General features: G+C 49.6%; 1 protein-coding gene across 2 annotated transcripts in view; it reads right to left on the reverse strand.

Moving 5' to 3' along the window:
• The window catches only part of hhatlb (hedgehog acyltransferase like, b), a 64,529-nt gene that overhangs the window by 26,067 nt on the left and 22,404 nt on the right, over positions 1-16,058 (reverse strand). The window contains exons 1-3 of one of the 2 annotated variants that reach the window (XM_078231560.1): positions 11,909-12,146; positions 11,081-11,215; positions 7,424-7,491 (exon numbers count right to left, since the gene is read on the reverse strand). In XM_078231560.1, coding sequence (XP_078087686.1) covers positions 7,424-7,491; positions 11,081-11,186 — 174 coding nt within the window. In that variant the 5' untranslated portion in view covers positions 11,187-11,215; positions 11,909-12,146. Of the gene's footprint in view, positions 1-7,423; positions 7,492-11,080; positions 11,216-11,908; positions 12,147-16,058 lie in introns of those variants that run through there. The other variant, XM_078231552.1, reaches the window with a different exon arrangement.

Consider the following 16,058-nt stretch of genomic DNA (forward strand, 5'->3'; position numbering starts at 1 on the left):
AGCGGGCTACATGTGTGAGGTTACGGGGATGGGGCCTGGGTGGGATTGTGGTCGGTGCAGACTCGATGGGCTAAATGGCCTCTTTCTGCATTATAGGATTCTATGATTCACGGTACACACTCCGAGGTCTGATTTATTTCAAGCGACTGAACTCTCTGCATCACTGAAAAGAGCGGTTCAACAGGGGTTAAGGCGAAAAAAAGCCCAAGGTTTTGAAAGGCAGTAGATATCAGGAGGCAGAAAGTATGGGACAATTTGCTACTTTTTAAAGAGAAAGTCAGGAAAACCTGACATAGGGGCAGCCCCTTTAAAAACAGGGCCTGTGATCATCCTATCATTGGTGTGACGATGCTGTGCCTTTAAGAAATGTATTTGTGTCATGTTTCTTGTGAAGGAGATGTCAAGGTTCAACTCTGCTTAAACGGTGCCAACTTGTCTGCAACCGGCAGCCCACACACTGAGCATGCAGAAGAATAATTGCTCCTAATCATTGGGGTGCTTGTTTTAATCTGAGTTATTTTTAGGGCTGTCCCCTAGGGTTTCAGAGTAGGGTTTAATTAGGTTGATTGATGAGAGAGCGAGAGGGTGTTATGTGAATGGGTGGAGCTAGGCTTTCAGAGATACAAGTAGGCTGTTTGAATTTGAAAGGAGCAGCTCTTTCTCTAGAAATTGACATCTGGGACCTGCTAGAAAATAGGTATCTCTCTCCACAGGGCTGCAAAAGGTGTTTGCTCCCTCTCTGTCTCTCTGGAGTTCTGCTGTGTGAAGACACATCTTTCTCTGGAGTTCTGCTGTTTGAAGAAAGATCTTTCTCTGGAGGCTGCTGTTTGAGAATCAGAAGACAGGTTTCTTTCTGTATCTCTGTCCAGAGGGATTAAAAGGTTGGAAGACTAGCAACTCACATAAGACTGATTGCTAACTGGTTCTGAAGAGGAGTTTCCGTCTATGAGGAATATTGCCTAAATTGGAACTAATTGAGATATATTAGCAGTTAAGAATTATATCTTGTCACGTTTAAGTATTTCAATTGGTAAATACTAATCCTTTGTTATATTTTAACTGTGTTGTTAAATAAAATTTGTTTTAATAAAAGCTTTCCAGTGAGTCAATAGAATCATACCTGGAGTGAAACACCTTATGCTCACACTAACACCAAAATCAAAAATAGTTGGAATCTCGGCTAACTTCACAATATACCTTAGAATTTCTGATCTGGGCCCCAACATTGTGACTATCCCCCACTTATCTCCCCCCAATTTACTACTCCTCTCCTCAACCTTCCCCCACTTAATGCCCCTCTCGCTCAACCTATTTACTGCCCCTCTCCCCCAACCAACCTCCACTTAATGTCTCTTTTCCCAACTCTCCCCCATTTAATGCCCCTCCCCCTCAACTCTCCCACACTTAATGCCCCTCTCCCCTAACTCCCCACATTTATTGCCCATCACCCCAACCCTCCCATTTACAGCCCCTCTGCCTTAACCCCCTCCCCAATTACTACCCCTCTCCCCCAATCCTCCCCCATTTACTGACTCTCTGCCTACCAACCCTACCCCCCACCCCTCAATTTACTGATTTCTGGGGCCCTCGAGTCTGCGGCCAGTTAATGCCCAGCATCTGCACACAATAACTATACAACTAACACCTCCTTCAATCCCCCTCTCTACCGCTGTTCTTCATCAATGCTCCATTCTCTTGGTGCCTTGATCTTATTAATGCACAGGCCATTTTGCGATGTCCAGTCATGTTGAAGCAATCAGAATATCTTGATTCAGGCACAGAGAGAAGCATTTTGGCCTCTTTGGTGTGATCTGGATACTCTAGATTCCCTGCTTTTGTACTCAATGATGTGGAGATGCCGGCGTTGGACTGGGGTAAACACAGTAAGAAGTTTAACAAAGTTAAACTTTGTACTCAATGGGCAGAATTTTCCCATCTCGCCCGGCATGGGAATCATAGCGGGGGGGGGGTGGACCATGTAAAGGTCCATTGATCTTGGGCAGGACTTTCCCGTCTTGGGGCGAGTGCGGCCGGAAAATCCCACCCAATGCTTCTATTTATGAAGCCCAAGGTCCCATTAAAATAAAAGTTGCAAAAACGTAGAACCTTGGTCATTTCTTCATTTGGGAGGTCAATGATAAACTTGGATAAGTCAGTTTAAGGTTTCCCCACAGGATTCTAGCAGCTTGAAATCTGTTATTTGGAAAATGCTAGAATCCATTTACAAGGAAGTGGTAGTGACACATTTAGGAAATTATAATACAATTAAGGTAGAATCAACATGATTTTGAGAAAGCAAAATTGTATTTGACAATTTTATTAGAGTTCTTTGAGGATGGAACATGCAGTGTGGATAAAGGGGAACCTGTGGATGTTGTATATTTGGATTCTCAAAATGCATTTGATAAGGTGCCACATAAAGTTAATTTATTAGTCACAAGTAAGGCTTACATTAACACTGCAATGAAGTTACTGTGAAATTCCCCTAGTCGCCACACTCCGATGCTTGTTTAGGTCAATGCACCCAACCAGTACGTTTTCAGACTGTGGGAGGAAACCAGAGCACCCGGAGGAAACCCACGCAGACACGGGGAGAATGTGCAGACTCCGCACAGACAGTGACCCAAGCCAGGAATCAAACCCGGGTCCCTGGCGCTGTGAGGCTGCAGTGTGCCACCATGCTGCCCATAAAAGGATGTTACTCAAAGATACATTGAGTTAGATAGAGCTCTTGGGGCTAAAGGGATCAAAGGTTATGGGGGGAAAGTGGGAACATGTTACTGAGTTGCATGATCAGCCATGGTCATAATGAATGATGGAGCAGACTTGAAGGGCTGAATGGCCTACTGCTGCTCTCTACGTTTCTATCAGAGCTCATGGAGTTGGGACGTTATATTAGCATAGATAGAGGACTGGCTAACCAATAGAAAATGGAGAGTCTGGATAAGTGGGTTACTTTCAGCTTGGGTGAACTGTAACCTGGGTGAACTCCCTCGATTGCCACAGGGATCGTGCTGGGTCCTCAACTCCTTAATAATCTATATAATGACATGTTTGAAGCTAAACTATATTATAGCCAAATTTAAAGTTTATTTATTAGTGTCACAAGTAGGCTTACATTAACACTGCAATGAAGTTACTGTGAAATTCCCCTAGTCGCCACACTCTGGCGCCTGTTCAGGTACACTGAGGGAGAATTTAGCATGGCCAATCAACCTAACCCACACATCTTTGGAGTGTGGGAGGAAACCGGAGCAACCACGCAGACTACACACATACAATGACCCAAGGCCGGAATTGAACCTGGGCCTCTGGCGCTGTGAAGCACCAATGCTAACCACTGTGCCACCATGCTGTCCCATCAGGGGGATTAACAGGGCACATCATGGGGTTACGGGGATAGGGCCTGGGTGGGATTGTTGTCGGTGCAGACTCGATGGGCTGAATGGCCTCCTTCTGCACTGTAGGGATTCTAAGATTCTACAACTTATTCTGTGCTGCCATCTGCTGGCAAGGGCCTGGAACTGTGGTGACGGTTGACGGAGTGAAGTTGACAAATAGATCAGCACAAGAGTGAGATTCAGAAGCAAATCAGGACAGGCCCTAAACAAGACAGTTTAAATGTATGTTAGCTGTAACTGATGTTATTACAAAATGAAATGAGATAACGAGAATGAAAAAGAGAGTGTGAGAGAGAGGGAGCAGAGTGAAGTTAAAACGGGGAGAACTAGCAGCTGTACATGACAGGATGTTGAGGATAACAATGGAAGTGCTGTCTAAGCTCACATCCTGGAACACTGCCAAATAGCTCGTCCCAAAGACAGCACACTGTGTTACTGCTTGTCTGGTGGCTGTACCTACTGGAAGCTGCGTCCAAACATCAAACACAGGCCAGGCTTAGACAAGGGTGAAATTCCAAATCCAACTGGTGTGAAGATGCCGGTGTTGGACTGGGGTGAGCACAGTAAGAAGTCTCACAACACCAGGTTAAAGTCCAACAGGTTTATCTGAAATCACGAGCTTTTGGAGCACTGCTCCTTCATCAGGTGAGTGGAGAGGGAGGTTCACAAACACAGCAAATAAAGACAAAGACTGTCTTGCAATTGTGTCTCTGTCTATATACGCCGTGTTTGTGAAATCTACCTCTCCACTCACCCGATGAAGGAGCAGCGCTCCGAAAGCTCGTGATTCCAAATAAACCTGTTGAAACCCAACTGAGAACAGGAACATAGGAAATAAGAGCAGGAGTAGGCCATTCAGCCCATCAAGCTTTCTCCACCATTCAAGCAGACCACGGCTGGTCACCTATCTCAGCACCATTTGTCCACACTATCCCCATGTACAAAAAGACTAAAAGATGAACACAATTTTCAGAGAGTTTTGACTGTTTCCGACACAAGCATTTCAATTTTACAGAATTAATTTGTCTTTTCTGGTTTCTCAGCCATTTCCCCATGGCCTTGCTCCCTCCCTGTCTCAAATCCCCTCCAACCCCCAGCCCTGGTGGCACAGTGGTTAGCTCTGCTGCCTCACAGCGCCAGGGATCCGGGTTCGATTCCCGGCTTGGGTCACTGTCTGTGTGGAGTCTGCACATTCTCCCCGTTTCTGCGTGGGTTTCCTCCGGATGCTCCGGATTCCCCCCACAGTCCGAAAGAAGTGCTGTTTAGGTGCATTGGCCGTGCTAATTGGCCGTTAGAAATGGCGGAGGTGCTTAATGAATACTTTACCTCGGTATTCACGGTGGAAAGGGATCTGGGTGGTTGTACTGCTGGATTGCGGAGGACAGAAAGGATCGAGCATGTGGACATAAAGAAAGAGGATGTGTTGGAACTATTGAATGGCATCAAGGTTGGTAAGTCGCCGGGACCGGATGGGATGTACCCCAGGTTACTGTGGGAGGCGAGGGAGGAGATTGCGGAGCCTTTGGCGATGATCTTTGCATCGTCGATGGAGACGGGAGAGGTTCCGGAGGATTGGAGGATTGCGGATGTGGTCCCTATATTCAAGAAAGGGAACAGGGACAGCCCGGGAAATTACCGACCGGTGAGTCTAACCTCAGTGGTTGGTAAGTTGATGGAGAGGATCCTGAGAGACAGGATTTATGATCATCTAGAGAAGTTTAGTATGATCAAAAGTAGTCAGCACGGCTTTGTCAGGGGCAGGTCGTGCCTTACGAGCCTGGTTGAGTTCTTTGAAAATGTGACCAAGCACATTGACGAAGGAAGAGCGGTGGATGTGGTCTATATGGACTTCAGCAAAGCGTTCGATAAGGTCCCCAATGCAAGACTTCTTGAGAAAGTGAGAGGGCATGGGATCCAAGGGGCTGTTGCCTTGTGGATCCAGAACTGGCTTGCCTGCAGAAGGCAGAGAGTGGCTGTGGAGGGGTCTTTCTCTGCATGGAGGTCAGTGACCAGTGGAGTGCCCCAGGGATCTGTTCTGGGACCCTTGCTGTTTGTCATTTTCATAAATGACCTGGATGAGGAAGTGGAGGGATGGGTTGGTAAGTTTGCTGACGACACCAAGGTAGGTGGTGTTGTGGATAGTTTGGAGGGATGTCAGAAGTTGCAGCGAGACATAGATAGAATGCAGGACTGGGCGGAGAAGTGGCAGATGGACTTCAACCCGGATAAGTGTGTAGTGATCCATTTTGGCAGATCCAATGGGATGGAGCAGCAGTATAAAATGAAGGGTACCATTCTTAGCAGTGTAGAGGATCAGAAGGACCTTGGGGTCCGGGTCCATAGGACTCTTAAATCGGCCTCGCAGGTGGAGGATGCGGTCAAGAAGGCGTATGGCGTACTAGCCTTCATTAATCGAGGGATTGAGTTTAGGAGTCGGGAGATAATGCTGCAGCTTTATAGGACCCTGGTTAGACCCCACTTGGAGTACTGCGCGCAGTTCTGGTCACCTCATTACAGGAAAGATGTTGAAGCCATTGAAAGGGTGCAGAGGAGATTTACAAGGATGTTGCCTGGATTGGGGGGCATGCCTTATGAGGATAGGTTGAGGGAGCTTGGTCTCTTCTCCCTGGAGAGACGAAGGATGAGAGGTGACCTGATAGAGGTTTACAAGATGTTGAGGGGTCTGGATAGGGTGGACTCTCAGAGGCTATTTCCAAGGGCTGAAATGGTTGCTACGAGAGGACACAGGTTTAAGGTGCTGGGGGATAGGTACAGGGGGGATGTCAGGGGTAAGTTTTTCACTCAGAGGGTGGTGGGTGAGTGGAATCGGCTGACGTCGGTGGTGGTGGAGGCAAACTCGTTGGGGTCTTTTAAGAGACTTCTGGATGAGTACATGGGATTTAATGGGATTGAGGGCTATAGATAGGCCTAGAGGTGGGGATGTGATCGGCGCAACTTGTGGGCCGAAGGGCCTGTTTGTGCTGTGGCTTTCTATGTTCTATGTTCTAAATCCTCCCTCAGTGTACCCGAACAGGCGCCGGAGTGTGGCGACTAGGGGATTTTCACAGTAACTTCATTGCAGTGTTAATGTAAGCCTATTTGTGACACTAAGAAATGAACTTTAACCTCTGGGCGGACACACTGGGAACGTTTAAGACTTATCTAGACAGCTATATGAACGGAGTGGGAATGGAGGGATACAAAAGAGTGGTCTAGTTTGGACCAGGGAGCGGCGCGGGCTAATTGTTCCTTGTTTCTCGTTTCAAGGCTTCATTCTATGATCATCTTGCTGGTGCCAGTACAGAGCGAGACTGCGGATAGTTGGGAACCTGTCTCGGGGGCAGGGAATTCAGATGGTGTTCGTGGAAGTGGAAATGACTAGGGTTGGGAAGCATTTTCCGATCAGGGCCATTGTGATCTCCTGGACTCGTTTCGATCGCCTCAGGGGGTCGGAGAGGAATTTCCCAGATTTTTTTTCCCCATATTGGCCCTGGGGTTTTTCACTCTGGGTTTTCGCCTCTCCCTGGAGATCACATGGTCTGGAATGGGGGGGTGGGGGTGAGTTAATAGGTTGTAATGAACAAAGCATCGTAGCTGTGAGGGACAGCTCGGTGGATAGGATATTGGTATGTAGATAGGCTGGAAAATTGGGCGGGGATCCTGGATTCAGGATTCAATCCTGGACCGGGGAGCGGCGCGGGCTTGGAGGGCCGAAGGGCCTGTTCCTGTGCTGTATTGTTCTTTGTTCTTTGTTCTCTGAGAGTTCTGTGCTCCTGTTATTCTGGCCTCACGTGTATTCCTGATCTTAATCTCTCCACTCTTGGCGATCATTCTCTGCTGATCCTCAGCTCTGGAATTCCCTCCTCATGAACCTCCCCCACTTACTCCTCTGTCTCGCCCATTCCTCAGCTCACTGTCCCTTTTCAATCCAAGACTAATGTCTCAGAATGACTGAGTCAACAAGATACTCGCCCCCAATCAGTGAGGCAACGTCAATCCCTTCAGCAACTGCAGAGACTCACCATTTTCCGGCCGATATACGACCATCCTCGTTTGACGCTCTGTTTAAAGCTCTGCCGGCCCACATTCTCTGCAGGAGACAAATATAAAGATCAATCCGGGAAACAGACAGGCTGTAAATCAAACCCTTTGTGAGAGGATTGGCATTTCCTGGGAAAAAGCTTTCCTTCGATCCATTCAGGAGAAATCCCAGGCCAGGTGTGACTTCCCTTCACTGCACAACATCACCGAGCCCCCTCGTCCCACACACTCTCCCACACTCCCCCTCGTCCCACACACCCTCCCTCACTCCCCCTCGTCCCACACACTCCCCCTCACTCCCCCTCGTCCCACACACCCTCCCTCACTCCCCCTCGTCCCACACACCCTCCCTCACTCCCCCTCGTCCCACACACCCTCCCTCACTCCCCCTCGTCCCACACACCCTCCCACACTCCCCCTCGTCCCACACACCCTCCCACACTCCCCCTCGTCCCACACACCCTCCCACACTCCCCCTCGTCCCACACACCCTCCCTCACTCCCCCTCGTCCCACACACCCTCCCACACTCCCCCTCGTCCCACACACCCTCCCACACTCCCCCTCGTCCCACACACCCTCCCACACTCCCCCTCGTCCCACACACTCCCCCTCGTCCCCACACACCCTCCCTCACTCCCCCTCGTCCCCACACACCCTCCCACACTCCCCCTTGTCCCACACACCCTCCCACACTCCCCCTCGTCCCACACACCCTCCCACACTCCCCCTCGTCCCACACACCCTCCCTCACTCCCCCTCGTCCCACACACCCTCCCTCACTCCCCCTCGTCCCACACACCCTCCCTCACTCCCCCTCGTCCCACACACCCTCCCTCACTCCCCCTCGTCCCACACACCCTCCCTCACTCCCCCTCGTCCCACACACCCTCCCTCACTCCCCCTCGTCCCACACACCCTCCCTCACTCCCCCTCGTCCCACACACCCTCCCTCACTCCCCCTCGTCCCACACACCCTCCTTCACTCCCCCTCGTCCCACACACCCTCCCTCACTCCCCCTCGTCCCACACACCCTCCCTCACTCCCCCTCGTCCCACACACCCTCCCTCACTCCCCCTCGTCCCACACACCCTCCCTCACTCCCCCTCGTCCCACACACCGTCCCTCACTCCCCCTCGTCCCACACACCCTCCCTCACTCCCCCTCGTCCCACACACCCTCCCTCACTCCCCCTCGTCCCACACACCCTCCCTCACTCCCCCTCGTCCCACACACCCTCCCTCACTCCCCCTCGTCCCACACCCTCCCTCACTCCCCCTCGTCCCACACACCCTCCCTCACTCCCCCTCGTCCCACACACCCTCCCACACTCCCCCTCGTCCCACACACCCTCCCACACTCCCCCTCGTCCCACACACCCTCCCTCACTCCCCCTCGTCCCACACACCCTCCCTCACTCCCCCTCGTCCCCACACACCCTCCCTCACTCCCCCTCGTCCCACGCACCCTCCCACACTCCCCCTCGTCCCAACACGCCCTCCCTCACTCCCCCTCGTCCCACGCGCCCTCCCTCACTCCCCCTCGTCCCACACGCCCTCCCTCACTCCCCCTCGTCCCACACACCCTCCCTCACTCCCCCTCGTCCCACACACCCTCCCTCACTCCCCCTCGTCCCACACGCCCTCCCTCACTCCCCCTCGTCCCACACACCCTCCCTCACTCCCCCTCGTCCCACACACCCTCCCTCACTCCGCTGTTGTGAGCAACAGGCCAGGCAGAATTGCTGTGAGAACACAGCTGCAGAGAGGAGGCTGGTGGGAATAGCAGTGGGTGACCTGCCGGCCAAGACCAGGATTGGAAACAAAGTCATTGAGAGTGGATTCACTCACATGGTGACAGTTCATGGGAAACTGAGGAGAAACATGAGGAGAGGTGGAGTTGGACAGATCCAAAAGGAGGTTTCTTTTCTTTTGAAATCAACGACAGGTATCAACACTGAGCGAGTTAAAAGGTTCGCTTGGAGACCGAGGGGAGAATCAAGGAGTCGGTGGCCTAGTGGTATTGCCCCTGGGGAAGATCTGGGGACCTGGGTTCGAATCCCACCACAGCAGATGGTGACATTTTAATTCAATAAAAATCTGGAATTAAATGTCTACTGATGACCATGAAACCATTGTCGATTGTTGGAAAAACCCATCTGGTTCCATAATGTTCTTTAGGGAAGGAAATCTGCTGTCCTTACCCAGTCTGGCCTACATGTGACTCCAGGTCCACAGCGACGAGGCCGATTCTTAAATTCCCTCTGAAATGGCCAAGTGAGCCACTCAGTTCAAGGGCAATCAGGGATGGGCAACAAATGGTGTCCCAGCCAGAGACGCCCGTGTCCCATGAAGCAGAAAGTGAAGAGGGATTGAAGAGGAGAAAACTGGAGGGAATGATGACCAATGAGCAGTCCCAACCTCACACCCACCCACTTCCTCAACTGCAGGGTGTGAGGCCAGTGGGATGGAGAGGAGGGGAAGAATGAGAAGAATTGTTTTTATAAAATTAAAGGTCAATGGTGCTTGAAATTCGAGTGGAAATCCACATCAGCTAGATTTAACGGAATGGGGAGAACGGCTCAGTTGTCTGAATGGCCAACCTCTGTTCCCATGTTTTGGATGTGGAATTTTGGTGATACTGCTCAGGGAGACTTGTAAAGAGTTCCGGAAGGTTTGCTGCCACCTATCTAATTCCCATGAGTTCTCTCTGTAACCCGCTTACGCAGAGTTAACAGCCGAACTAACCAATGGCAATTTTATTTATTAATTTACCAAATGTGGGTGACACTGGCTGGGCCAGCATTTAGTGGGTATGGAAGGTGCTGTCTAAGGATCTTTGGTGAGTTTCTGCAGTGCATCTTGTAGATGGTACACACTGCTGCTACTGAGCGTCGGTGGTGGAGGGATTGAATGTTTGTAGGTGTGGTGCCAATCAAGCGGGGCTGCTTTGTCCTGGATTGTGTTGAGCTTCTTGAGTGTTGTTGGAGCTGCACCCATCCAGGCAAGCGGGGAGTGTTCCATCACACTCCTGACTTGTGCCTTGTAGATGGTGAATAGAATCAGGAGGTGAGTTACTCACCGCAGTATTTTTAGCCTCCGACCTCTCTTGTAGCCACAATATTTATATAGAATCTCTACAGTGCAGAAGGAGGCCATTCAGCCCATCAAGCCTGCACCAACAACAATCCCTCCCAGGTCCTATCCCCGTAACCCCACGTATTTACCCTGCTACTCCCCCTGACACGAAGAGGCAATTTAGCACGGCCAATCAACCTAACCCGTACATCTTTGGACTGTGGGAGGCAACTGGAGCAGACACAGGGAGAACGTGGCAGTCAGTTACTCAAGGCCGGAATTGAACCCGGGTCCCTGGCACTGTGAGGCTAACCACCGTGCCGAATGCGGAACATGGCTGGTCAGTTCAGTTTCTGCTCAATGATAAAGCCCAGGATGTTGATATGTTTGTACTCCACAGGCACTTCCTTCATCCGGTCATATCAACACACCCTTCTACACCTGGGTCAGAACTATTAGGACATGTGAGAAGAATCACTGAGCAGGGGTCAGGGCGGTGGGGAGGAGGGAGAGTCAGGGGAAACGGTGAACGTGTTGATTGATCAGCCTCACTCCTGTTACCTGTCGAAGCTTCAAAGACCCAGCTGGCTGCCCACACAACGGCCAGAGATAAGGCCAGGGCATAAAGGCACAGCTCTGCCTTGGGTAACGCTGTCTTAATGCCCATGTCTGCAGATCACCCGCTCCAGAACAGAACTGGGGAGAGGAAAGAGACAGAATTAGAAATTAGAGCACAATTGAAACTAAAACATACCATCACCACCGGAGACTCTCTGACTGACTGCTTTATAGAATCTAATTTGCAGTCCTTGAATTAGCGCTGGCAATGATAGAATGCATTTGCTCCCTCTGGGATTTCTCAGTCCACTGTTATAACAGTGAGGTTAAGCCATTTAGAATAAACAGGTTAACATCAGTGTTACAACAGTGAGCAGAGGACAGATATATAACTTAATCACATTTTTGTTGCTTAGTATTGCCAAGAATGAATTAGAGGCTTGCACACGCGTGCATGCTCACACGCACTTACACATGCACACACACACACTTGCTCGCACTCAAACATACACACACTCAAACACACGTACATGCACACACACGTGCACTCAAATGTACGCACCCACACTCAAACACCCGCGCACACACACTTGCACTCAAATACCTGCACACTCAGACGTGCATGCACACACTTGCGCGCGCATTCACACACAATGGCGGAGTCAGTATACACATACACATCTTTTTAGCCTGTCTTGATGCTCTCTCCACTCACGTTGTTTTGTTTCTTAAAGACTTGATTAGTTGTAAATATTCGCATTCCAACCATTATTCATGTAAATAGAGTTTGTGTCTTTATATGCTCTGTTTGTGAACAGAATTCCCACTCACCTGAAGAAGGGGCTTGCAGCTCCGAAAGCTTGTGTGGCTTTTGCTACCAAATAAACCTGTTGGACTTTAACCTGGTGTTGTTAAACTTCTTACTGTGTTTACCCCAGTCCAACGCCGGCATCTCCACATCAGGAGTCAGTATAGACAGAGATCTGGCTCGTTTGGATCCAGTGCTGCCATTTCCCCTGAAAGCAGTCACCTTGAGTTTGCATCCAAACAGGTTTCCCCGCTGAGGCACCTTTAAAGGACGATGAAACGCAGCCTTTGCTGTACAACTGGTGTGACCTGATACAGGAATTTGCAACCTTATTAGCATTCTATCAACGAGTCAAGACATCCAGTCTTCCATTTCGGTTCAGCAGCAGGCAGAATCAGATTTAGCTCTTTGTCACACCCTAGCCAAATAACTGAGCCTTGGCATTGGTCCACGGACTAGTCTTACTGAAAGATTCACTCCGGCAGGGAGAGATCAGGCAAGTATCATGTGGAAAAATGTGAGCTTATCCACTTTGGTAGCAATAATAAGACGACAGGTTATTGCTTGAATGGGTGTAAATTGAGAGAGCTGGGTACTCAATGAGACCTTGCAGTCCTCATGCATCAGTCGCTGAAAGTAAGCATGCAGGTACCGCAGGCAATAAAGGCAAATGGTATGTTGGCTTTCATAGTGAGAGGATTTGAGTATAGGGATAGAGATGTTTTACTGCAATTATACAGGGCGTTGGTGAGGCCACACCTGGAGTACAGTGTAGTTTTGGTGTCCTGATCTGAGGAAGGATGTCCTTGCTATAGGGGGAGTACAGCAAAGGTTTACCAGGCTGATTCCTGGGATGGCAGGTCTGTCATGTGAGGACAGACTAAATCAGTTAGAATTATATTCACTGGAGTTTAGAAGAGTGAGAGGGGATCTCATAGAAACTTATAAAATTCTAACAGAGTTAGGCAGGGTAGATTCAGAAAGGATGTTCCCAATGGTGGGGGAGTCCAGAACTAGGGGTCATAGTTTGAGGATAAGGGGTAAACCTTTTAGAACTGAGGGTGAGGAGAAATTTCTTCACCCAGAGGGTGGTGAATGTGTGGAATTCACTCCCACAGAAAGTAGTTGAGGCCAAAACATTGTGTGATTTCAAGAAGAAATTAGATATAGCTCTTGGGGCTAAAGGGACCAAGGGATATGGGGGGAAGGGGGGGATCAGGATATTGAATTTGATGATCGGCCAAGATCATAATGAATGGTGGAGCAGGCTCGAAGGGCCGAATGGCCTCCTCCTGCTTCTAGTTTCTATAAGGACAAGAATTCTAACTCCACACACAATGCCAAAATGGAAAAACAGGATGTTGCCAAAGGGATTACCTGACAGCTGCGTCACAGCTATTGCTTTTGAATAGTATCAAAGCATTGATCTTAGATCAAATCTAACAATATTTTAAAATAAATTCAGGTGGCACAGTGGCAGGCACTACTGCTTCACAGCAACAGGGACCTTGGTTCGATTCCCGGCTTGGGTCACTGTTGGTGTGGGTTTCCCCGTGTCTGTGTGGGTTTCCCCCGGGTGCTCCAGTTTCCTCCCACAGTCTGAAAGACGTGCTGGTTTAGTGCACTGACCCGAACAGGCACCGGAGTGTGGCGACTAGGGGATTTTCACAGTTACTTCATTGCAATGTTAATCTAAGCCTATTTGTGGCACTAATAAATAAACTTTCCTTTTTTACGGGATGTGGGCGTCACTGGCTGGGCCAGCAGTTCTTGCTCATCCATAATTACCCCAAGAAGGTGGTGGTGAGCTGCTTTCTTGAGTTGCTGCAGTCCATGTGGTGTAGGTACACCCACAGTGCTGTTAGGGAGGGAGTTCCAGGATTTTGACCCGGCGACAGTGAAGGAAGGGTGACATATTTCCAAGTCAGGATGGTGAGTGACTTGGAGGGGGAACTTGCAGGTGGTGATGATCCCGTGTATCTGTTGCCCTTCTCCTTCTAGATGGTAGCGATTGTGGGTTTGGAAGGTGTTGTTGATGGAGTCTTGGTGAGTTCCTGCGGTGCATCTTGTAGATGGGGAGCACTGGTGTAGTGGAGGTGTCAGTGGACTAGTAATCCAGAGACCCAGGGTAATGCTCTGAGACAGGTGACCAAGGAGGTGGATGGGGGCAAGGCAGTGGACGTGGTATATATGGATTTTAGTAAGGCGTTTGATAAGGTTCACCATGGTAGGCTTCTGCAGAAAATGCAGATGTATGGGATTGGGGGTGATCTAGGAAATTGGATCAGGAATTGGCTAGCGGATAGGAAACAGAGGGTGGTGGTTGATAGTAAATATTCATCATGGAGTGCGGTTACAAGTGGTGTACCTCAGGGATCTGTTTTGGGGCCACTGCTGTTTGTAATATTTATTAATGATCTGGATGAGGGTATAGTTGGGTGGATTAGCAAATTTGCTGATGACACCAAAGTCGGTGGTGTGGTAGACAGTGAGGAAGGGTGTCGTAGTTTGCAGGAAGACTTAGACAGGTTGCAAAGTTGGGCCGAGAGGTGGCGGATGGAGTTTAATGCGGAGAAGTGTGAGGTAATTCACTTTGGTAGGAATAACAGATGTGTTGAGTATAGGGCTAACGGGAGGACTTTGAATAGTGTGGAGGAGCAGAGGGATCTAGGTGTATGTGTGCATAGATCCCTGAAAGTTGGGAATCAAGTAGATAAGGTTGTTAAGAAGGCATATGGTGTCTTGGCGTTTATTGGTAGGGGGATTGAATTTAGGAGTCGTAGCGTTATGTTGCAACTGTACACAACTCTGGTGCGGCCGCACTTGGAGTACTGTGTGCAGTTCTGGTCCCCACATTACAGGAAGGATGTGGAGGCTTTGGAGAGGGTGCAGAGGAGGTTTACCAGGATGTTGCCTGGTATGGAGGGGAGATCCTATGAGGAGAGGCTGAGGGATTTGGGATTGTTTTCGCTGGAAAGGCGGCGGCTAAGAGGGGATCTTATTGAAACATATAAGATGATTAGAGGTTTAGATAGGGTGGATAGTGATAGCCTTTTTCCTCTGATGGAGAAATCCAGCACGAGGGGGCATGGCTTTAAATTGAGGGGGGGTAGTTATAGAACCGATGTCAGGGGTAGGTTCTTTACCCAGAGGGTGGTGAGGGATTGGAATGCCCTGCCAGCATCAGTAGTAAATGCGCCTAGTTTGGGGGCGTTTAAGAGATCCGTAGATAGGTTCATGGACGAAAAGAAATTGGTTTAGGTTGGAGGGTCACAGTTTTTTTTTAACTGGTCGGTGCAACATCGTGGGCCGAAGGGCCTGTTCTGCGCTGTAATGTTCTATGTTCTATGTTCTAAATCCCACCATGGCAGATGGTGAAATTTGAATTCAACAACAAAAATAATCTGGAATTATAAGTCTAGTGATGACCACAAAACCATTGTCAATTGTAAAAATCCATCTGGTTTAGTTAAATCCTTTAGGGAAGGAAATCTGCCATCCTTAGATGGTCTGGCCTATATGTGACTCCAGGCCCACTATGGTTGATTCTGAAATGGCCACACAAATCACTCAGTTCAAGGACAATTTGGGATTGGCAATAAATGCTGGCCCAGCCAGTGACACCCACATCCGCTGAACGATTCGTTCAAAGATGGTACACACTGCTGCTACTCTGCACCGTTGGTAGATGGAGTGAATTGGCAAGATATTCCAGTGGTGGAAGCTGCCCACCATTTATTTAAAGTTTATTTATTTTTGTCACAAGTAAGGCTTAAATTAACACTGCAATGAAGTTACTGTGAAAATCCCCTAGTCACCACACTCCGGCGCCTGTTCGGGTACACTGAGGGAGCACATAGCACGGCCAATGCACCTAACCAGCACATCTTTCGGACTGTGGGAGGAAACTGGAGCTCCCAGAGGAAACCCACGCAGACACAGGGAGAACGTGCAGACTCCACACAGACAGTGACCCAAGCCGGACTCGAACCCAGGTCCCTGGCGCTGTGATGTAGCAATGCTAACCACTGTCCCACTGTGCATTGGCTAGTGTTGGGATTTTCCCGTCCCGTTGATGTCTACAGGATTTTGCGTGCCCTGCACTATGTCACCAGGGAAAGTGCAGAGTATGTTACCAGCAGGAAGGGGTGGATGGGATACCAATGAAGCAGA

The sequence above is a fragment of the Mustelus asterias genome, chromosome 2 (assembly GCF_964213995.1).
Source record: "Mustelus asterias chromosome 2, sMusAst1.hap1.1, whole genome shotgun sequence".
Taxonomy (NCBI): domain Eukaryota; kingdom Metazoa; phylum Chordata; class Chondrichthyes; order Carcharhiniformes; family Triakidae; genus Mustelus; species Mustelus asterias.